Raw genomic sequence first — 25,436 nt, 5'->3', positions numbered from 1 at the left:
ACTTTTCTGGTTCAGTGTAGTGCGTGTGATTTATATATTAATTGAACTGCGGTTGTTCTTAATATAAATTATACAGAAATTTCGTGGGGTGAGTTCGGTGAAGTGTTCCAATACGAAAGCAACATGAATTCCCCAACCCCCCACCCAAAAAAGATAATCGTACTCAATGAGAGGGAATGGGGAAAAGTGATCCAAAATTTTAAGTATTTGCAAACTTTTAATGCTATATTTATTAATTTTGTATTCTTCAAAGCGTATTTTTGTCAAGATGGCCATTTTTTTAAAAGGAAAAATACTCGAGTCTTCCATTGTATATGAAAAATATTTAAATTATTTTAATTCCTTTGTAAAATTGTATAGCGACTTTTTTAGCGACTTGGTAGGAGGCGTTTAGCGACTTCTAGCGACTTTAGAGTACTAAACTAGCGACATTTCACACTGGCGAGTTGGCAACAGTGTCTGGCAGCACTTATTTGAAAAGAAGGAAGAAAACACAGAGAAGTGTAAAGTTGGCGGATGTGGTAGCATAGAAAATATTATTTTAAATCCTGAAATCTGAACTAAACATCTAAAACTAATAAGCCCAAATGTTTGGGAGAATACTTGCTAATAGTTTACGTCAGTTGGTAAGATTTTTAAAATAGCATATCTTATAGACTTACGTTATTTATTACGACTATTAAGTGCAAGGGAAGATTTTGTTTCGCCCGTTAAGCTCGTTTTTTTTTTTTTTTTTTTTTTAAAGTTTACATGAGATGTTTATAACGAAAGAAACAAGGCTTCGAAGAATGTAAGTGTTATTGGTGCAGGTTTACAATACATTATCATAAAAATGTTAATTTTACTCATAAAATTAGGAGTAAAGTTTGTTAGTTTTCCACTAAAATAAATAAAGGCTAATTTTTAGCAGAAGGGTTCCAGCAATTGTTTCTAAAAATTGTTACGATTTCGGCAATTTTTAGTCACATTAGGTTAGTTTATGTTACATTATGTTAGTGTAGGGGTCCAGCATAATTTTCCAAAAAATGATAGAATTTCACTTATTTGTACTAATATTAGGTTAGTTCAGGTTAGCTTAGATTTGGTTACGTTATGTTAGGTTTAAGTACTTGCATCATCCATTTCTCCTGTAAATTTCATGTTTTTTACGTGCTTCTGCACCCCTTCTGCTAAACAACCTTAAATAAAATTTTAGTGAAACTATGATGATTTAATTATATTTAGAGGTAACTCTTTACTTTGGGCAAGGCAGTGATATCCCGTCACTGTTAGTATTATTCACAGGTGTCATTGGTTCCTTTCTGTTGCTAGGGATTATTCATAGACTATGTACGACCTTAAAAAGGCAGTAATAAGGGGACTTTAATTTACTACAATATTGCCCTTGTACTTAATGCAATCAGTTCCTGTCACTGCCTTGCCTAAACTAAAGATTTACCTATTTAGAAAATAAAAAGCTTATTAAAAGTAGAAAATAAAAGGAATTATAAAAAAGAAACTAACAAATTCCATGGGATGATTTTCCGTACATGGCGACCCCGGTCAGTGTTGTAGTTCTACTTATTTGCTGTTGTTTTAATCTACTTTGCCTAGAATTACTTTCATATCCATCGTTCATTCTTAACTGTTAATCGAAAATATTTCTTATTTCCGTGCTTTGTTTGCTCTTTGTTACATACGTATACGTCTGTATTGTATTACTTTCCAGAATTAGTATCTTCCAACTGCTAAGTGTGGCAAATACGCACTATTCAGCAATAACGGAAACAACGAATCCTTACCTTCAAGCAACACGATGAACAACACTCTCCTACAGTACTATATAAATAAACTTAGGGGGCGCTGTGGCTCATTTCACCTCTGGTGTGTAGAGTCCCTGGTTCGATCCCAGCTCGCGGCAGGTGAACTTTGTGGTGGACAAACGCCCTGTGCATGGGTTTACGCGTGGTTCTACCGTTTCCTTCCACCATTACATTAATTTCTCATCAACACCGTCTCTTTTAGTCTAGCCAGCATAACCGTGAGATGAAAACCTGAAAAATTTTATTTCATATAGCCTATAAATGAACTTTTGAGACTGGAGGATATGGGGCCAAACCTTGTATCAAAGACATGTTCGAGGGATATCAAAAATTGCTAAACGCATATGAAAATACTTTTTTCATGTACGGTACTACGGTGCCACATAAAAGGATTCTTATAATTATTAAATACTAGGTGAAATACCCATTATTGACATGGGTGAGATAAAATATCTTTGTAAACAAAGTGAACAACGAAAGGAAAAAAAATATCGGTCATTTTCTAGTACTTTTACGTATCCCAGTAAACGCCCTCTGCGATCCTCTGGTTCCAATTTTGAAAAAAAAAAAAAAAAAAAGCGTCTGACCCCCAGCCAATGGGGTTGTATTTGGAAGTCAACGTCTGTGAGCGTATCTCAGCGACCGCGAAAACTATGGATTTGACACTAATATCGGTCGTTTTGGATTATTTTTACGTCTCGGTAACCCCCGCCCCCGCAGGTGACTCTCGGCCCGCATACAGTGGTAGCTGAATTTGAAGAAATTTAAATAGAGGTTTACAAGAAGTTCGAGGTTTACTTCCGGTCATAAACCTTAAAGCTCTCTTTTGTAAAACGAATATGGAATTTAGCATATTTAATATAACGAAAACATTTAGATAGTAGATTTCGTTGTTGATAATATCGAGTTATTTATATACAGTATATTTTTATTGCTAGAAAAACTAGTTTTGTTTTGGTCTTTCTGTAACAACGATGGATGCCAAGTGATGTGATAGACGTATGCCAAATTAATGTTGGAATATTGGAATTGTTTTTAATTAGTGGGTTGTTCCTTTAATGAAAATCTGACAAACATTATTTGTAATACATGTTAGTAAAAGGTTTGTGTCATTTAGAGAACTAATGTTGCTTCATCTGTACTTGCATATTCGTTGATTTTTTTTTTTTTCTTTCTTTAATTCGCAGAGGCAGAGTAGCCTACCAAGAGTTCCACCAGTTTTATGTCATAATCAAAGAATGAGCAGTTATCAAGAACCAGATTACTTACAGGTAATTTTAATTTATTTAGTTTTTAACTTTTAAAAATAAATTGTTTATTGAATTTCATATTGTATTTATTAACAGTTTTCTTCGTATTACTATTATTATTATTATTAATGTTAACTGACGAAAATTTTCTCCCGAATAGTTCATAAATTCCTACAAAAGGAAGATCTCTTCGAAATTTTTTCCGGTTGGCAAAGTTCCCAAAATGGCTGACACACTCCCTTGTTGAATGGCTGTACTAGTGCATTGTATAAGAAATTCTTTAGCTCGGGTATCTCCCGATTTTAGCGATATGCGTTGGCCAACTTGAGAATTGAAGTAAACAAAGTAAAATGGTATCTTAAGGAGGGTGTAAGCTCCTTCGTGGCTAAGCGGTTAGCGTACGCGCCTTTGGCGTGAAATACTCGGCGTTCGATTCCGGTAGAAACGTTAACTGTAGGTCTATGTCTCCTATAGCTTCACTACTGAAAGGAACGCATAACTCAAAACCAAATCAAATCTTAAGATGGGTGTGGGAACATCTTACTCGTCAATAGGTAGTAGAACTTTCCTACGTAATTTTTAAAGAGTGAAAATGATCATAATAATTCAAACAACTTTAGGAGATAATATTTTCTTGGAAACATTCCCAAAGACGTATCAGAATTTACAGATGTATCGGCGAAATTTGTAGATATTTTGGTTTCATTCATTATTGAAAAAGTAAATGTATTCGTGTAATTTTGAAAAAGCAGCATGGCTGTATATGTCTTTCGCCAATATTTACATAAATATATTGTATTCATGTATATGTCTTAAACTATGAAATCTTTCAGTTTTATGTCCCACGATAGCCTAAAGGAAATGGTGATGATGAAAGTGAATGAAATGACGGAATGAAGAAGATGAGAGGAAACGGAGGAACCCACGCACGCGGTGTTTATTCACCACAAAACGCATTTGGCGCAAAGTGGGATCGAACGAGGGGCCCCACACTTTAGAAGTGAACGCTTTACTACTGAGCCCCGCGATCTCGTATATCTATCTATCTAGATAGATAGATAGATACATAGATATAACTCTTATATACAGAGTAGCAACAAACCTGGAAAACTGAAAAATATCAAGGAATTTGAGAAGACCGAAAAGAGTGAGAAAATCCTGCTTGGAATCAGGGAATTTTGATTTGCTAACAATGAAATTTTTAAAAACTTTTGAAATGAAAATTTTAAAACGATTCCAGATATGGTTGAGTGCTTGTTTTTTTAATTAGTAAATTTAAGCTCAGAAACTTAAATGTATTTTCCGCTAACGATTTGTAATAATGTTATGTTCTGTAGTGGTGTGCAATATCTTTTGCTTTCACTTGTGCAGTGAAATATTAAACTACTGAATCATGCACTAAATGCGGTTGGATCAACGATCCAATTGTAAATTCATTTGTGATGCAAGCGTAAGTCCACATTTTTTTATTTTTTCGTTATCACTAGTTTCGATTTTATCGGAGTTTCATGTTCTGCATTAAATGAGGTTAGCTTATGACAAGTGAAAGAATTTTGGAGTACGGTTACTCGTATTTGAGCGTTTGTGTTTTCGTTGTAATGTATATTAATTCGCAAAGAGGTTTATTTCGGAAGTGCTTATGAGTTTACGAAAATAGCTGATAAAAGTACACGTTAGCGTATGCACTGGGTCAGTGGATAGCCTGGTCATCGGACTCTTAATTTTTAAATATGAGCTACATCTACAGATGCCAGAGTGTACTTTCTGATTTGTGCTTATTGGGTAGTATTCATTAATTGTTCTAAGTTTATATTTAATATAAATATAAACTTAAAACTTGTCATCGATGAAACATATTTGAGTAGTTGTCGGTGAGGAAATGACATCAAGATAGCAAATGTTATCTTCCAAGAAATTATTTTTACATGTTGATAATGCTTTTTATGTGGTGACAGACTATGATAACATGAAGGGTGTATTTCTGGAAAAGAATTATAAGTGTTATGTATTGGGATGCCTACTTATTTCAATGGGTGATTTAATTAACTTCACCAGTTTTTATTATGATCACACTAATGGAGCTTATTAAGTAGACATCGGATTTTTATGTAAATACATATCTTGTTTGTTTATATGCATCTCTGTTAAACTTGGTAGGAGTTTCTAACAACAATAATACAGCTCGAATTTGAAGTTTTATAGTCATATGAAGGTTAGAAACTATTTTATTGCTTAAGAGCATATTCAACATATTCTGTAAGCTTTTATTTCAGATGTATGCTTATAGCATGAAATAAGTCCAGTTTTGGTTTGTATTTTCAACACATTTATGTGTCTATGCAAGAGAACGGCTTTTTACATGGGAAGATGAAAGAATGCCTAGTTTGTAGAAGACCAATAATGTTAGCAACCGATCAGCAGAGCAGAGTCGCTTACAACTGCCAGGAAGTTAAGAGAAATCTGATAATAAGACATTGTAATATTGTATCGACATCAATTCAGAAACAAGAAACACGAGGAATGCTACTCAGTGAGTGCTTAGTTCTAGTTGAAGTTCAGCACGAGGTGAAGTCAGTTCTAAGTAAATTCTGGTGCTCTGTGGAAAAGAAATTGACAGATGTTATTGCCAGAATTGAAGTCAAAAAAATACCTTTAAGGGTTAAATATAAGTACTAAACTTGCTTCTCTCTATAAATATTGTCCAGTAACTTCTATTGATGTTAACAGATCATTTTCTGCTACAAATGTCACAAACTGACACCAGAAAATGAAGAAAAGCATCTTGTGATATGCTGTAAGGCTAATTACGGGAAGAAATAATCCTTAAAAACGATTTTTTATGCAGTGGAAACGTGTAGAAAAGTGAGACTCGTATTATTTCGTGTAAAGTAAATGCACTCTAAAATACAAGTGCAAAGAGAAACTAAAGATCGTGTTCTTGTATCACTATGTTTCTTTTAATCTTATAATTTGTGTGTGTTTTAAAAAGTTAGTATATAAAGATAAATTCTAAAGAGAAGACCCTGAAAGGTAAACCACACTTTCGATGTTATATTTCACACAAAACTTTGTCATAACTTTCCGGCATATTTTTTAAAATAGTCTCTTTTTTACATTGTTAGTACATATTTTAACACATTTAACAACATAATTGCATGCATATTTCATGAATTTTAAGTGCATAAAAATCTGATGTCTACTTATAAGATTGTTAATATACGTCCGTCTGTCCGTTACTTCACACGATAATTCTTGAATGAAAGCAAATTTTTGAATTATGTTTGTTGCAATAGACAGCTAGAGCAATTATCTCGGCGGGGTTCGTTAATCTGTTAACATCTTCACGGATACGGTAGATATCCATATTCCAAACATGGAAATGTGTGCTGAGGTTACATTTCTTTTTTAAGATTAAAAGATAAAATATTTTTAAAGGTTAAAAGTGTTTGTGAGTTTTTTTTTTTCTTTCTTCTTTACACCTTACATGAGGTATGAGGTGGCATGTAAAACTTACAGGAAACTAATGCCAAACAGATGTGCTTCCCAGAGATTAAAAGATTTAGTAAGTTGGAGTTCGTAATTGACGCATATGACAACTATAATGAAGTTTACCTGATGAGTTTAGTTTTATATCAGTTCTGTCATTGTCATCTTTTTCTTATTGGTTAAGCTTTGTGTCCGTAGTTTCTACGTTGCTTCTCTACATCTTGATCTTCTCATTCCTATTGTAAACTTCAGGTTACTATTCTGCTTCAAAATATACTGTCACTGCACTGTAAACCCTATATACTGGAAGCTGAATGCGATATGAATAATTATAATTTGTATACAATTTTAATTTCCAGCCTGTAATATGTACTTTTTTTTCACTGAGATTAATATTTCACAAGCAGTGACAGCAGTTCAGGACTAAAGTGGTGTTTGAACCTTTTATTTTATTTATTTATTTATGTACATATGTATACGTTTATTCACTTCAAGTCTGGATATAGGTAATGGGAGAAAAACATAGATTATGAAGCAAGGAATCTTTAAGAGCAGTGCTTTTCTGACCCACAATCATTGTTTCTACAGAGATTAAGATTTATTAAAAATGTAGTTTTTGAAGTTTGAGTTAATTTTGAGTTTAACATCCCTTTCAGCAGCGAGGTATGAGACAGGACTTACGGATTAACATGGAATCCGAGCCACTTGAGTTTCCGCCGAGAATCGAACCTGGGCCTCCCACGCCAAAGGCGCGTACACTAACCGCTTAGCCACAAAGGAGCTTTGTAGTTCTTGGATTAACGTTAAGTTATACGCGACACAAGATATTTCGAAACAACACTGATAACGTTTGAGAGGTGATTCTTGATACCAAGACAAGACAAAAAAAAGTATAGACCAACCTCGGTGTAAAAAGACTTCCTTTTGGAGCTCATAGCTAAAAATTTGTCGGAAAAATGGCAAAAACAGACAGATGTCTTACAGCAGGCACGTAGCCAGGATTTCGTGAGGGGGGGGGGGGTCCGTCACATGAAATACTGTGGTCATCACACCAGGGACTCGATCATTCTAAACAATTTTCCTGGAACATATATTGGTTCATTTAGCCGGGGGGGGGGGGGGGGCGTGACATGAAACTATGAAGGCCCAGGAGCTCGATCAATCTAAACTACTTTACTATCAACATATATTGGTTTGTGAGGATATGTTGGTAAGTATTTAATAAACTATGAAGAAATCTCGAGTAAAAAAAAAAAAGTATTGAAAAAGAGTATACAATATTTACATCCTTCCTCTGTTTATTCAAATATAACAATTTTCCTTTCATTATGACCTCAACTATTATAAAAAGTACATATTCACTATTAAAAAAGTACATACTCAATAATGTTTTGTAAAATATTTTGCAATATCTGCGTTCCTTTTTCTGTTGAATCAAATGTTAACAGAACTTTCTTTCCATATATATTTTTGTTTTTATTATTCCGTCAACTACTGTTTGTTTCAAACGACAGGTTAAAGGAACACTAGAAAATTGTTTTTGAAATAACATGTTTGGTATTGCAAGGATGCGATGACGAAAAATTATGATAAAAAAATGTCCACGCTGTTACACAACGACACTATGCTTTCGGAAGCTTAAAATCTCCCTGACTAGTAGCAGAAATTCTGAGAATTCCGCAACTTTTCTAGAAATTTCAAATTCCCTGACTCATCCAGGATATATCACTCACCTCGCAACCATGTATTGCAAGTAATATAAATTTCCTCATAAGAAAGAGTAACCAAAAGCTTCCTGTAGTTTATTTTTAACGCTGATCCTTCTTTTTCTCATTTCATTTTGTTTCATCCTTCCTTAATTTTTTTCATTTCTGGTCTCGAAGGGGGGGCGGAACCCTCTCCCCCCCTTGGCTACGTGCCTGCTTACAGAATGTTGGATCAAAGTCGAGTGAAAGGGAATGTTCATTACTTTCAGTCACTGATTCCATTACTACACAATTGGATGTGGTGCAAGAGCAGCATAAGAGTGATCTCCAAAGAAACATAAGAATTTCTTGGTATTGTATCAAAACTTCAATGAAGAAAATTAACTATAATATTTTCAACGAGTGAAAACCATAGTACTTGTTCAATTTAGAATAATACTGCAAGAATTCGAAAGAAGGAGAAATACTAGGTAGACATGTGTGATTAATATCTGAGTACAGAATAAATTCTCAGAGAAAAAAAAAAATAAGTCTGATATTCACATCTTTTGAGTGTATGATCTATCATTTAGGAAAAATGTTAAAATGTGTATATTGCATGGGAATTTGTAGCTTTTGTAAGTGTAATTATTAAAAATGTCTTTACCACTTTTCTTACTTTCTCTGTTCTCGTGTTTTGATTGTAGAATCTATCCTTGGTATGTTTACATTTCTAAACTAATGCAATATTGAACTTTCTGTTATACATTTTTGTCTTCTCTATTGCGTTTGCTTCTTGATTATCCTTTATCCCTCTTACTCTTGAAGTCATCTAACGTACATTTCATAACCGCTTTTTCTTCATGGTACTCTGCTACTTTTTATGTTAATAATATGTTCGCGATATCCTAAATTATATAAAGTTTCAGTCCTGTATCAGGTTCTTTCGAATTTAAAATACTTCTTTACAAATGTTTTACGGGTTAAGAAATAGTGACTTAAGAAAAGTCAATACAACTTCATTCACTGTTGTTAATTATCGTCTTCTAGAATTGACCTTAAAATGGCTGTTAAATGTTGCACATCGTAATGTAAAATACCCAAATACGAGGGACATTCAGCAAATGTTACAAATTAATGTCTAGACCCTATCGGATATGAATTGAAGTTACCTGTATTGCTTCTCGACGTAATCACCTGCCACTGCAACATATTTTTGCCATCTGGCAACGAGCTTCTTCAATTCGGCAATGTAGCATTCTGTTTACTCATCCTTCCACCATCCATCCTTAGAAAATTGCCTGAATCAATGTGTTATCCGTGATACGACTAATAATGCTTAAGACTCATAAATTGAAGCTACATAATGTGTTTATGACCTATCCATGCATTTTGCATTTTCTTTACAATGAGCCTAAAACATTAGTACTCAGCCTTTTGAATGCTATAGCTTTTTTTTTTCCTTTCTTTCTTTCTTTTTAGGACTCCTTGTTCCTGAAAAATAATAACACTAATAATAAAATGTATTAAAAATCATTTTGACGGCGACCCATCGACGATCTGACTGCAATACTCACGGGAGTCGCGACACATCATCTGGAGAATAATGATCTAAGAACATACTTACCGTTTCCGGACGAAGAAACCTACGGATTCTCCATTTTGAGCGTCAGTACTTTTAGTGCATTGGTTTATCACACATAGTATTTGCTGGACCGATACATCTATGGAAATCATAGTTCTTCCTCTAAAGAGAAAGCACGGTGGCATAGTGATAGAGTGCTCACATCTGATCTCTGGTTCAATCTCAGACTAGTAGTAGACAACATCGTGTCTGTGAGTTTTTTCGTTCCCTTCCACACTCTCATTCCATGAATCATTTCGTAATAACGTTCATTAATCATATATCTCCATTAGCCTAAAGGGCATAACCGTGAGGCTTTAAAGACTTCATTTCTTTTATTTTTCCTCCGTGAGTTTATTCTGCACTGAGACATTAATCAAACACGTCTCTCCTTCTGTCTTATTCTAACTTAAACAACTTGACTTTTACTCTTTGAAGAATATTGTACTTGATTTTGTTTATTTTTCTCTTTAAGTTTTGATAAAATTCCCCAACTACTAAAAATAATGAACAGTCCCTTCTATCCAACTTTGATCCAATATTTTCTCGTATTATGGCTGTTCTTGTGTTTTTCGACAGATTTGCTACTGGCCTTATCACCAGCAAAATGCACTGGTGATGGCAAAAATTTATTGCTCGAAAGTCTGCGATTGGATTGTTGAATTTTTATTCTTATTACACAGTCTACGGAAAATTTTTCAAATAGGATAGAAGTCAAAGTTTAGGATAGGAAAGAGCAGGTCAAGATGTTGAGAAAAGATGTAGAAACTACTGGCACGAAAATTCATGGAATTAATTGGCCGCAATCAGGTTGACTTCTTCATTGTTATTTCTATAACAATTATTTTTATTTCTCGCTGTCACCGTAAACTAAAATGGTAACTGAAGTATGTTAAGCATACCACATAATTTTGATTAATTGTTACATGCCTATGTACAGTCTTGCTCAAAAGAGCTTGGTGATGTACCACCTTTCCGTTAAAGTTCATATTTTCGGAATCGTACATAGGAAGTTGTAAATACTTTGGTGTAAAATAAAGATCTCAATTCGCCAGAGAAGACTCACCTTTGTCGGATTTAACTTCGTCTATGAACAAGAATAGAACCCTTTTCAAACAGGTGGTTGTCCAAGTTTCTTTTGAAGAAGACTGTATATTATAAAACAAAACTATTCTAGCAATGTATTTCAGTTCCTTATACATTTTTCTATCCCCGTATGCTGTTTGTTCTATCATATTAAGAAGTAGAATTTTAAGATATTCAATATTTGAAAAGTAATATTTTATTTATTTCCTTGTAGAGTAATGAACCGGTTGAGCCGACTTATGACACACTGAATATACAGGTGAAAGGGTATGATTTTCCAGTGTTAGAAAGTTACCAAAAATTCGTTCATGCTACAGCACGGAATTTGGGAATTGATGTTTCCGATTGGTAGGTAATTTTAATGGAATTTCGTTATAAAAACGTTATCTTTCGTTTAAAATAAATTAGTGTTGTTCTGTATAACGGATTGTATATTGAAACTTTTCACGTAGACTTATTAGGACTAATAATCTAATAGTTATGTCCAGGTTTCTGATTCAATTCACCATGAAAACACACACACACAAAAATGTGCGTTGACGCATTATTGTAAGGCAGTTGCGCAATTACTTGGATTAAGACTTATCGAATCCAATGTAGAAAACCAGAATAACAGCGATGGGAGCCAATATAATAACTATACATCGCCCAATTAGAAGTCGTCTAAATGGCCTTAATCCTCCTTGGGTTGTAAAGCCAAGTGTTTAATATAATTTTAGTGCGAGTAAAGTCGAAAAGTAATTATGAGTACATTTTTCACAGCGAAACAAAACTGTTTTCACAAAAACTGCAATACATAATTTGATTTTTCCTTTCTACTTTTCTATATAGTATCCATTGACACAGGCATTATTCCCAGCGCTATTTCTATAATCATATGGAACGTTCGGCGTACACTACATCAAGGACGCACGGAGGTCACTGCGGAAGCCTTGGCCGGCAAGGTATTCCTGTAGTACTTACTAACAGATGCTACAAGATACATATTTATAGATTAAATGTAAGTATTTGACATAGCATCCAAAAAAAATATTTCTTATACAATTTAAACCCTTTCTGTTGCCTTTCTAAGTAACTTCTTTCTTGCTGCTATTATTTTTCTTAATTATTCATCTACGTACAAGACATTCTTGAAATGTCAGAACACAGAATTTACCGGAAACTTTTTTCTTTAGATCCTTACACATCTTTACTTATGGACTTCTACTCTTTTCTATTCATGAAAATTGCATTTTAAACCCCTTCTGTGGTATTTAAAAAAAAAAAAAAAAAAAAATTACAAAAACAGAGAGGTAAAGTAATATATACAGAGCGCGAGAGATAGCTTGAGCTATGAGAAGCGGGTGGTAGGAAGAACGCTATCCGCTGCGAGGGTGACAGTGGAGAGAGAGGGAAGAATTTTTGGTAGTGTTTCAAACCCATGCCGATACTAACCTCCAACATAAGTAAAAACAATGGATAATAACTACTTAACGCAACTTATATATATTATGATAAGCTTACCTGTAGCTTCAGGTACTTATAAAGGCTCAGTACCGTCCATACAATCCATTTCATCATCATCGTCTTCCGTCTCGTCGTCACTTTCTTCTGAGGAGTCACTATTACTTTCACTGTCCTCGGCCAAGTTTATTGTAATGTTTTCAGTAAGAACGTCTGAGGTTACATTTGCAAATATGCTGATTCAAATCTTCGTACTTTATCACACCTAGTCTTCTACTCTTCCGCTGTTATCATTGTAAATTTCTCATCGACAAGTTTCATCGCATCGTTAATGGAAAAAGTGGTATTTCTTGCTGCTACATATTCGTTGATTGCAGCCCAAATAAACTCTATCGGGTTTAGATCAGGATGATACGGAGGCAAACGAAGAACTGAATGTTCATATTCAGCAAGGAGCGAATCTACTTTAAATGTCCGGAAACGAGCTTTATTGGCTTTGATTAAATTATTACGTTCTGGTTTGTACATATTGGAAGGAATATTGTGTCTTACAAACCAATCGATCATTGCAGCTTAACGAGATGATGATGTCGGTGAACAGACATTGTGATATGGTGCATTGTCTATCACAAGAACTGAATTACTTGGCAAGTTTGGAATTAGCCGCGACTTCAACCACTTTTCAGAATTTTCATAATTCATGTCGTCGTGATAATCGCCAGATTTCAACATGAGTAACGCTCTGGAGTAAAACCGTTTTATCCGACAGTATGCATGATTATTACTCGTTGTCCTTTAGAAATTGGTGAGTAAACCTGTATTCTTCTTATCGCTCCACGCGTATTGTTTTGTGTGCGATGGTTGCAAGTACGTCTCATCCATGTAAATTATGGGGCAGTTCTGCCTTCTGTAATGATCTATAGCTCGCAAATAAGCTAACCTCTTTGACCGAAATTCATCTTTTTCAATAAGTAGTCGCCTATTGTTTTCAGCCTTAGTTCACCTAAATCCTAAGGAACGGATTATTTTCCGTAAAGACCAAGTGCTTCCATTAAAATTAATCTTTTCTCGAAGTACTCGCAACAGTGATTTTACAAAAGGTCGTTGACCGTGAACAATATGAAATTCATTAATTGTTCGACGATACGCACTGAGTGCACTTTTACATCTTATTAAATAAATAGGCTACTTTATTGTTCAGTTTTTTCTAATTGAAGATGAGAAAAGGAAGGCTGTAGATTGATTCAAAGTGTCTTTGTCATCCCTTCCCAGAAATGCTTCAAATCGCCAAATTCTAGTTCACCGTTGTGGCTGTTAGCAACACTATTAGGATTGCCTGTTTCTTTCAAGTGTGTTAGTTGTGGATTTCAAAGTCATAGCTCATGCTATCCCTCGCGCCCTGTATTAATATATAAATAATATATATGTATATATTTGGTGAATACATTTCTATTTTGCTGTGAAAAATTTACTCAGTTACCTCTTGATTTTTCTTCGTGAAAATACAACTTAAAAAGTATACCAGCTAGCGAATACCGGATTCATGAAAACGTAACAGAAAAAGATGTGGCTTCTTCAGATAGTACCCTCCAGATTTATTGTCAAGTTTATTTTGTACTCTTCAGGGAAGGTCAACGCGTCGACCGGCAAATCGTGAGAAGTAATCCGTGGTGGTCTGACATACTATCTGTGAGGGTTCTCTCTAGCGGGCTAGTGAAACAGATAAGTAGACCATCTGTAATTTCTGAAATGAAAAGTAGACGTCAAACCCAAAAAGGTTGTTGACCACCTCTGATGTTTATAATACATGAAATAGTTAAGATATAAAAATGTAAATATTCAAATCTTGAACAATTCGAGAAATAAATTTAGTTATTCGAGAAATAAATTTAGTTACATGAAATAGTAAACAGACTGAAATCTAGAAAAAAAGCATATAATTTAAGTTAAAAAACAAATTACTTCAGTTAAGAAACACTTAAAATTTTATACAAGAATTACACCATCACAGAAAAAATTATACATGCAACAGTCTGGGTAGAAACATGAAAATCTTATTTAGGTTGAGAGAGAAGTAAGTTTGCTTGTATCTGGAATGAAGAGTGAAATATGTAAAATAGAGTGAGTTGTGTAACATAATATGAATGGCCAGTTTTGCTATGGTAGAAATTCAAGTTGAAAGATGTGTTGGTTAACTGCGAAAGCACTGAAGTCAAGAAAGTACTAGGAACACATTTCAAATAACTTACATGTACGTTGTTTAACAGGTGACAGAAAAAAAAAAAAAAAAAAAAAGCCAACTTAATATGCTTTGTTATAACTAAAATACTATCGTGATTGTACCTATGAAAAATACTTTATTAGACCATAAATGTTTGCTTGAATAATCTTGTATTTCAATTGGAGATAGGAATTTCGTTTCTGTAAGCCAAAAATAGTACTAAGAAATTAGAAATATTTACAGCAATTATTCGCGCCGTTGTTGTAATCTTTTACACATTATTATCTAGAAAATTTCTACCAAACTTTTTGTTTATTATAGTGTGGGTTGTATCTCTTCTCTGTTGTAAATACTTTTCATTGACTCATCTTTGTTTGCAGTTGGGGATTACCACCGCAAAAGTTTGAGGTTCAACGATTTAAACCTGCGAGCACTGTAGTGGAGAGCACGTACAATCTAGCGTTATACGAAAGAAATGTACAGGTAACATTTGAAATTCAATGCTGTTATTCAAGTAATAACTAAAATCACATCAGTTTAAGAAACATAAAGTATGGTAAAATTATTAAAATGTGCCGTCTTAATTTATTATTATTATTAGTTAACTCACTGCGTTAATCTATCTTCATTATTGTAAGTGCAGGATACTTTTAATGGCTAACATTGTTATCTCTGTAAAGATCGCAGTAGTCAACCTGCTATAAAAAGTAAAATACTTCTTAGTTCTTTTGTCCCCAGTAATTCATTAGAAATGGGTCGACTACAGTTTTAATGTTGCCGATCACCCAGTGTAGCTAAAGCCTTAACTCCAAGACAATATCGAGATAGTGTGAATTCAAGTACTGTTTTAGTCTGGAAGAGTTCTACACATCTTTTAATAGCAAAACAGAAAAATTATGTGTTGGTACAGCACAAAGTATTCTTTACCTGATTTAGTTAAATATGTATTTATTAATACGTTACATAAAGAAGCTTCAACAGAATACGAAATTTAATTTGTAAACTCTTCACATTAGGCAAAATTGTTTAAGATTTCTTCTGTTTATTCTTCAATTAAATGTTTCACTGGTATTGTCACTAACTTCATGAGACTTAGTTAAAATCCCTTCGGACTGAATTTTTGAAGAGAAATTTTCAATGAAGGAACACATGATGCTTTGTATCATAAATGGCGAGTTCTTCGGAAAAAGGTCGTTCCAAAGACAGAACTTAAAAGTCAGCAGGATCTATAAATTGAAAAAAGAGTAAGAAAATTAAAAAAAAAAAAAAGTACGTTTAACATTGTAATAATGATTACCGATCAATGTCATTATTTTGTAGTTAAAGAAGAGTATAGAAATTAATTTTGGTGATCGGAAGTATAGTACAATTACGCTTAATATTGATGAATGTATACCATACAATGTCTTTAAACGCTCATATGACATCCGACGGTATGTGTGAGCACAAAGCTTCCACACGACTTGGAAGTTTAAATATTGCTTTAAAAAAGCCTATCCGGATACAATGATGTAAACAGACTTTGGGGGAGATGGCTGGAATTCAGCTTAAAGATAGAACAGACTATATAGATTTTACATTCAAAATGAAATTATCCATAAATGGATGGAATATATTTAAAAAATCACGAAACATGAACATTGAAGTCAATGGAAAATTAAGAAAAAACTGAAGTCGTCCATATATATCTCAAAAACTATAATAAGGAGTTAACTAAGTGAAAGCTTATTGTAAAGAGATAATGAAGTGCTTAACCCTTAAGTACTCGCGCACGGTGTTCACAGACCCCCAAACAGGTAAATTTTGTGTTGGTAGCCAAAAGTCCTGATGAAAAAATATAAAAATGTCTCAAAACGAGTTCAAAAAATCTAATTACTGCAGATACTTTTAAAAACATGTCTAGAGTTATGCTACATTGTCTTAATTATTAAAAAAATATTTTTATTGTAAAAAAATATCAATTTGGGGGTCTATTGGACCTCCGCACGAGTACTGCTGTCACAAAAAAGGGCGCGAATATTTACTGGTTAAAAACGATGTATAGCATATAAGATAAATATAGATAGAACATTGTAACAAGTCAAGTTGTTTGAGTAAAATCAATAATAATGATAAAGTATATGCATCTTCTTCGAATTACCAAGGGCGTCCCACGCGGAGGTTACATGCTTAAATATCTCACCTCTGGAATCTCGACTCGATTTAGCATGCAATGATACTTTTGACCTGATCACGTGACACAGTCTGGGCCTTATGGCAAACCGGATAGGCTCTTTCATGATTATCAGTATCCGTGTGAAATACACGCTCTGGCAAACAGTTATCTAAATTAAAGTATTTTCAAATTACGTGTACACCACGCCACAGATTACTTCTGTCGAGTGGTATTTAGAATACGCGTAAATTTCTCCATTATTTGGTTGTCCTATTGATGTATTTCCTTTCTTCTCAGGTTGTAGACTTGCCAGCTACACTAGCGCCAGTATTTTTTGAAATTCTGGAAGCAGGGCTACCGGAAGGAGTTGAGCTGAATATACATGAACATACAGATGACCATGAAGAGGTCAGATATATTCCAGATAGGGAACTGGTTGAACTGAGATCGCAGCTGGAAGCACTAGGAGGACCTGTAAAGAAGTGAAAATTGGTTACGACTTCTTCAGTTTACCTGATTCCAGGAATACATGTTGTACAGCTATGTGTACCAAAAAGTCTATACAGCTTATTGGACAGATAGATACTTTTGTTATTGAATTGCAAAATCTCTTCAAATGAAGAGATGTAGAAATAATCTGTAACAGGATTGTGTACACAAGTCAAAGCTTCCGTATATTTTTATGTGTAATAATATAAATTTGTATAGTGATTATTCTTTATGCATTTGGCACTCTTATTTGAGTAGTACTTACTATTATCCATTTACTGAAAGGTGGCTTCTGACATATAGCTGCACATGTTGTAAAAACGAGAGGGAGGATTGTTCGTCAATCCCAGCAGTATTCTTTCACGCCGTTGCTAGGCAACGAAGGTCACTGACCGCGCTGTTGCCGGTAGTTGAGAGTTAAATCTTCTGTGGAATAGTTTTTAGTGTGCGTTTAAATAGTTTATTTTGGTTAGTTTCTCTGTTTGTGTGGTGTGTTCTTTTCAAATTAATAATGATTTTTGGTTGTGAATATCTTCTGTGTGTGCTGTGATTACAAAATAAATATGACGACTGAAAATGCTGAAACAATTATGAAAAACAAACGTGGTTCAACATATAGAAGTCAGTCACGGGAAATGATATATAACTCTCGGTGCTACTTCGAAGACGAAAAAGGACCCCTTTTCCCCGTAGAACAGGTACTTAAACGCACTTCCAATTGTTTGAGAATCAGCGAACGAACTGTTATACGTGTAACTGCAGAGAAATTCGGGGGCACTAACGATAATCCTTCGGTATCCCTTACAACACCTGGGAAAAAGAGATCAAGAGCAAGTCCAAAGTCAACCGTAGATGATTTCACGGAAGATGCAATTCGACGTCATGTAAATAAATACTACGAACAGAAGAAGTATCCCACTTTAAATTCTCTCCTTGAATCATTGCGGAAAGATAATTTATTTACGGGTGGGAAGTCAACTCTGTGGAAATTACTTAAAAAGATGAGGTTTCGATACAAGACATTTTCAGGAAGGAAGATTTTATTAGAGAGGGAGGATATAGTAGTTATGCGTTGTCATTTTTTGAGGGAAATGGCAAATGTCGAACCCGAGAAAATAGTATGGCTTGACGAAAGATGGGTCAATGCTAACCACTCAAATAGCAAATGCTGGACTGATTCAATACCAAAGAGTACCATGCCTGTCCCAATTGGTAAAGGAGGGAGATTGATTTTGCTACATGCAGGTACGTGTGAGGGCTTCATACCGAACAGTCTTCTTCTGTTTAGATCACGTAAGACGACAGATTACCACGAGGAAATGACAGGTGATAAATTCAAAGACTGGTTCCAGAATGCATTGCTACGAAATATAAGAGCAAATTCGATTATAGTGATGGACAATGCTCCTCCTCATTCTGTCGTTTGGGAAAGGGCCCCTACATCTAAAAGCACAAAATCTGAACTTCTGGCTTGGCTAAAAAATAAAAATGTGCAGGGGTTATCTGATAGTATGTACAGAGCCGAACTACTGGAATTAGTAAATTCTATGAAACCCCGTTTCCACAAATACGAGGTAGACTAAATAGCACGAAGGCATGGGCACAAAGTAGTTCGGCTGCCCCCGTATCATTGCCAATTTAATGCGATTGAATTAATATGGGCTCAAATTAAGAAATACATTGCGAGCAAAAATTCAACATTTAAACTGACAGATGTTGAAGTTTTAATTAGGGAAGCAATTCAGCAAGTTACTCCACAGAAATGGGCTGATGTTGTCACCCACACATTATCGTTAATTAATGATGCACGTCAACTTGAGGAAATACTGGAGGAACGCGTCCAAGAGTTGGTCATAAACTTAGGCGAAGATAGCAGCAGTGAGTCTACTGATTCAGACAGTAACGATGATTTTGTATCAGCTCTATCCAAACGGTAAGATTTTTTTTTAAAAAAAACAATAGCTGAATAATGATTCATTTAGTTTTTGCCATGGTTTAATAGAAACAGCCATTTGTGTGCGAACAGACCTGTAGCCATGAGAAGTGTAGGGGCTTGTCTTCCACAATTTTTCTTATTCCTCTTAGTACGGAAAACATCTTAATAATATTGTTCAATCAGGCTACTTCTAACTTTCTTCCCTATCCCTTAACAAAACGAGAAATTTATCGTCTCGTTTTCGAGACAAGACAGGAAATTCCATGAGTCTCGTGAGCAACACTAGTTCACTTAATTATTATATCTGAAACACTGTTTCTAGTATTACATGATTCACAATATAAAAACTATAAATTGATAAAGTGATTATACGAATACAATGAAGAGCATTTACCAACGTTTAAAGATATTCAAGTCATTACATAATATACTCCAATAATAAATATGGTTTGAATGTTGATATACAAGACCCTTCGTAATCCCTCTGAAGAATTGTGATGACTTCTAGGTGAAATGGAGAAACATATCAGGGCATAAAAATCAAAACGAGACGAGATAAGCTTCTTCGTGAATCGAGGTGAAAAAAAATTATGCGAGATCGAATGTTTACGAGACGACACAAGAAAAACACATATTACTCGTCTCATCTCGTGGGCAAGACTATTCCCCTTCAAACTTCAAGATTTTGGTTGGCTATTGGTCTGTGCGCAAAAGAAAATCACGAGAGTGATTAAATAAAATAGTTGATTATTTTTTTAAAAGTATAACATGAAACCAAGCCCAGTAAATCATCTGCTCGTGATAATTTTCTGTCCTGATGCCTACATTCCACTTATTCTAAAGAAAGAAAAAGAAAATCTTTTAGTTGCCTGTTAGCACGAGAATTTGTATTCGAAGTACACGGAAGCAGCAACCTATTATATTTTAGGAAAGCTTTTGAGTAATTAGCCTACCTTTGTAAAAGTTTAAAGACAGAAGCTTAATGAAAATACGTTTTGGTAGGATGTTATTATTATTTTTTAATTAAAGGATTTCGAATGAAAACTTCGATTCAATATTAGAAGATTGCGGAGTCTCTCCATTAGACGAATAAAAATTATTGAGGCTGCTTAAGTTTCGAAGTCGGTGTAAACTCAAGGTAAAAACAGTTCATTAATATATTCCTTATTTTTCTTGTAGAATATCAATATTCCAAGTAGTAGTATTATTGTTGTTTGGTATCATACATTCCTGTTACGACTTGTTAAAGGTCTTAAGTTTGTCGCTAGAGCTGCTGTCTTTGTTGCGGAGCCTCTGGCAACAGCGCCTCCAATACTCCACGTGCTTAACCCAACTGTCAGAAGCCACCTTTCAGTAAATCGAGAATAGACAACTAGCTAATTCGCCCCAAACTTACTTTACACCGTATACATTTGCATTCCTTAAAGTTTGTACAGTTACTGAGAAATCTTGTGGAACTCAACAAGATAGAATATGCGAACGTACTGCGCTTGCACAAGTTCCACATCTCTCTTTCAGCAATAGCATAGTCTCACCGATCAAAGCACCAAAGCATTGCGTTTATAGGTATATAGTTAAGCAGTATTGAGGAAAAATCTCTCCTCTACGCCTCTAATGGAAAAATTATTTTTTTTCTCTCTCTCTCTCTCTCTCTTGTGTGATCTTTCATTTTTGCGTATTAACACATTAACAATTTCAATTATGCTTGCGGACCACTAAGTTGGTTTTCATGTTAAGTACTTAATTTTTTAGAAGGTGCACTGTAGACAACTACTTTACACTTTAGTAACTTGCATTGAATCAAAACTTGGAAATGGGTAGCCTATAACTGTCTGAGTCGACTTTCAAGATTATATCTTGTACATGCAACATAATAAAAAGAATGTATGTGGTATTCAAAATAATTACAGTAAATAACATGAGACCAAACAAACAAAATACAAATAAACTCGTTTTATTGCATATAAAATTAAAAATATCCGAAAAATACAGTATAAAACTTCGAACCCCAAAACAGGTACATTGAATGGACTTTAAATACTGGAAAATATTGTTAAACATTATAATCTCAAATACATACAGTATATTTACAAGTTATGAACTGAGCAAAATGAAGTAATGATACACTGTATACGTATTCACATTGTGTAACTTATATATGTAAGAAAAGAACAAAGTGAGGAATGAAGTTAACAATTAGAACAAAATGCAACAATGATAATAAACTATTAAAACATTTTGGCTGGTAGAATAATAAAACTCAGAGATTCTATTTTTATATATATATAATTTTTAATTCAGGCCATAAATTTCAATTGGCAAGAACGTAAGTACTAAAAAGATATGAATAACAGACTATTTGTAACACAACCTTCTGTACAAACAGGAAGGACAGATTTTAACAGTAATATACAGTCAGCACAGATAAGTTTTCTTTTCATGAAAATAATATTTTTATTTAAAATATATAATAATGCAATGGCCTTTTCTTGAATACAACGGTATATTATCTAAAACATGTAAGAAATTGCTAAATTATTGGACGGACAATGAATATTTTCATTGAGGCTGTCAGGTATACAAAAAATTCAATTCACTTACTCTACGACACTTCCTAATGAGAAAGTGATATATTGATTGCGGTACTGGAACACATTTTTGAGAATAGAGATAGATCAAATCGACAAATAATGGAATCACCTACGGGTATTTTAAGTGTAGTTAATATATTCACGGAAATAAATTATATTTTTACTCAACTATTCGACTTATAGATCATTAAACTGAAAAAGTAAGAATTCCAAGTCATGTCTTAAGTACTAAAGATAAGCTTACTTCCAGTTGCTAAAGCGCTTACGTAAGGAAGTAACGTTTTTACGTAGTAAAATGCCTTAAGACAATAGTTAACAACTTGGGCAAATTTTATTTCCTTAAGAAAAGAAAACGCTAATGTGAAAACAATTTGTAGCCATCTACTGTATATAATCACTATGTGATAGTGATTTTCAAGTGCTAAATAGCCAAAAAATATAGTTTAACTTCCTATCATTATACCCTGTAGAATAAAGGAGATAAAAATGGGTACTGACGGGAGTGATGTAGGAAATAATATAATGAGAGGAAATGAAAAATCCCACTCACGAAAAGTGTTTTTCCTTAACACGAGCTCTTACAAGTTTTCCCAAATATCACACCCACTTCAATCGAACTTCACAACTTTATACAAATGAGTACAATTGGCAAACGTAAATATTTAGATGGCGAAACAGAACGATCTTTAATTTTCTAATGTCTTGATTGTTGGAAGTTTAGAGTCCCTTTTCAGCATAAGACGTAGATTTACAGTTTAAAGTGGAATTCGAATCACCGTAATGCATTCAAACTTCATTTCTCTTCCACTGGGAATCGAACGCGGAATCACGTGCGCGCTAGCCACTAGATCAGCAGGGAAAGCACTAAAATCTCGAGAACAAAATATTGATAATACGCAGAATTCTACGATGCATAACTCACCTTTGCAAAAACCATAGGGAATTAATCAATTGTTAGTTTAAAGTAAGGTTACCAGATCTTTCTTTCAGTGAACCCGAGGACGCTTTTCAACTGCACGGGGCATACGGATTTGCTAGTCTGGGGACTGTCCTGGGGAAACTGGATCTCTCATAATCTTAATTTAAAGCAATCGCAGGGTTGTATCACGTTCAATGCAATGCACTTTGAGCGAAAAAGTCAATTTGATTTTTATCTCAATGTGAAAAGATCAAGTAAACTTGAAAAATGAAAAATGCTTTCCAATACTCAAGAGGTTGCAAACTTTCGGCAATACTTCTATGCGTCTGTAAATCAAAAATATAAATGGAAAATTATGTCTTTTTGTATTGGAAAGTTTGAATACTATATAATTAATCTTGATCATGTCTCTGACATTTTCCTTCCACAGAAGGAAATAGTGTGTTAACTAATTATAAGATCTAAAACAATAGAACTTTGTACACCGAAACAAAAAAAAAAAAAAAAAAAAAATTCACACTTGTAAACCTATATTCCATTACACAAGATATATTCCTCCGAAACTATAAAGACGAGATGGGTCAAATTGATCAGTCTAATTTTATAGTGAAGTAATAATATTTCTCATGCTATTTCTTACTATACATTATAGTAATGTTCTTAAATATTTCTGTGTGAAAATTAAATAGAAATTTTACGATAGTCTTACAAAGCAGGCTGGGGGTGATTCTGACCCATGGAAAAAAAAAAAAAGTAAAAATAATCGCTAATTCTGAATTCCCAAAAATAGTAAATATAGACAATATACTTATATTATACACAAGAACAATTAATAATGTTACATAAGTATAACAGTATATAGTTATTACAATACACAGTAGATAAATACAGTGGCCATTACTTTTTCCCCTCGGTCAGTTATTAAACAGTACAATTTCAGAATTTCCACTCGAAATTTCATATTGTGTAATAAATAGCAGTACGAAGTACGGCGAACTTTTTTTGAGTAACCTGGCAGAAAGCATATGTTTACAAACCTAGATTCTATCGAATAATTATTTTTGTATCTCTTATCACTGCTGACCAATAGCTAGTAAAGTGAGTCAATAATTAGTAAAGACATGTTGTGATCCTATTTTGAAAGTAAATACCAGTTTATGTTAAAAGCTTGAAAGTTTTCTCTTATATTGTTACCTTGCTCAACAACCAAGGCTTTAAACATTAACAATTACAATGCAAAGATTGTAAAAGAACCAATACGGGCATGAGTCAAAATTACCCATTGCTGTCATTTCAGGTAGGCACAGACTGCCATCCTCGTAGTGTAACCTTTAACTGTCCGATTGATTAATTTTCAGTTTAGCGTCCTTTGCAACAACGAGGCTATATGATACGTGGACTTTCAGCTTAATGTGGAACCTAAACCACATGATGTCCCGCCGGGAATCGAACCGGGTCTGCCACGCCTAAGATGCGTACACTAACCGCTTAGCCATGAAGTACTGGTAGATCTTTTAACTCACTCAGTTTAGCCTTCGGTGGGTAAGTTTTGTATCGCATATATTTAGTACTTTTACTACTTTCCACCATTTTTTCCTGTTTCGATACATTACAGAAAGTTTAATTTCTCGTTCCGCTATTACTGCCCTAAACATTTACGTTTACCCATATATAATGCATTATAGGCTTACTTTCCAATATTACACAAACTGGTTATCGACCCAAGCTTATCAGAGATCGGGATCAATTTGTTTAGCGTCTCTTTTCAGTATTGAGGCTATATGAGACGTAGACCTAAATCTTATTGTGGGTTTCCAACCACATGCAGACCCACTGGAATCGAACCTGGATATTTTGTCTCAATGGAGTCCTGGCCTGCGATCAGCTCTATTACTTAGTCGATCTCTTAACTGAAAACGGTATTATAATGATATAGTACACTTTCATTTTCAATGGTTATTCACTGGATTCGAGACATCCCTTTATATAACCGTGTGATTACATCTCTATTTTATTCTGTTGATATGTACACAAAAATATATATTTACACAATACCTTTTGTACAAAATAATGGCAAGTTGATATAAATCAATTATCGCTAGTTCATGAATTGTTTTCTAGTAACATATAGTCTTAGAAAACACCAGTGTCAGAAGATTTTTTTTAAAAAAGAAAAGTAAATGCGTCATCTCTCACTAAGAGAGTTTTCATCGAAAAACCAAACCTTTGGCACATTACTTATTACACTTATCGGAAGCTGATAATAAATTAGAAGAATAAATAATTTGCAGCAAAATATACTCCTGGAAACCATGTTTAGACAACTCCAAAATGCACAATCTTGATTGTAGTGTTTTCTTCTTCTTCTGAAACATCTGCAAAGGAAAAGATACACAATGTATTTTTTTAAAAAAGGTTTGCTTACACTATTTTCTGATAAGTAATATGTTTTGCATGTTCACTTCATCATTTCTCTTTCAATTAGTTATCTATACATTAGTGGAAACGTATTATCTAAGAACCCCCATACATCATTCGATTCGAACGAAATTCGTATTACACGAGTGTCTAGATACCATACTGACCTTAGTTTGAAGCTCTCAGCACAATAGCTAATCGTAGAAAACAGCTTATCGTAATACCTGTAGGGAGTATAATACTAGTAGTTTGAAGGTCATCGAACAACACAATCACGTGCGTGGATTACAGCCTATGTCTGCAATACCAAGACGACCCCAGGGAACGTCTA

General features: G+C 34.1%; 2 protein-coding genes across 3 annotated transcripts in view; one reads left to right on the top strand and one right to left on the bottom strand.

Moving 5' to 3' along the window:
* Positions 1-467: 467 nt before the first annotated feature.
* On the top strand, positions 468-17,464 carry mRpL48 (mitochondrial ribosomal protein L48). 2 transcript variants are annotated; one of them, XM_081758736.1, is made up of 5 exons: positions 468-626; positions 2,990-3,073; positions 11,148-11,281; positions 14,978-15,080; positions 17,050-17,464. In XM_081758736.1, the coding sequence occupies exons 1-5, from the start codon at positions 588-590 to the stop codon at positions 17,236-17,238; spliced, it is 549 nt and encodes a 182-aa protein (XP_081614862.1). In that variant the 5' UTR covers positions 468-587; the 3' UTR covers positions 17,239-17,464. The 2 variants fall into 2 exon arrangements, with proteins under 2 accessions (XP_081614862.1, XP_081614863.1); XM_081758737.1 differs by lacking the exon at positions 2,990-3,073 and having other exon boundaries at positions 472-626.
* Positions 17,465-21,115: 3,651 nt separating this feature from the next.
* The window catches only part of frtz (WD repeat-containing and planar cell polarity effector protein fritz), a 56,401-nt gene continuing 52,080 nt past the window's right edge, over positions 21,116-25,436 (bottom strand). Inside the window, exon 16 of the mRNA XM_081758735.1 lies at positions 21,116-25,062. Within this exon, the coding sequence (XP_081614861.1) occupies positions 25,004-25,062 (59 nt within the window). The 3' untranslated portion in view covers positions 21,116-25,003. The remainder of the gene's footprint in view (positions 25,063-25,436) is intronic.

This window comes from Thermobia domestica, chromosome 5, assembly GCF_964235325.1.
Source record: "Thermobia domestica chromosome 5, izTheDome1.hap1.1, whole genome shotgun sequence".
Taxonomy (NCBI): Eukaryota; Metazoa; Arthropoda; class Insecta; order Zygentoma; family Lepismatidae; genus Thermobia; species Thermobia domestica.
This window is presented reverse-complemented; position numbering and strand designations above follow the sequence as displayed.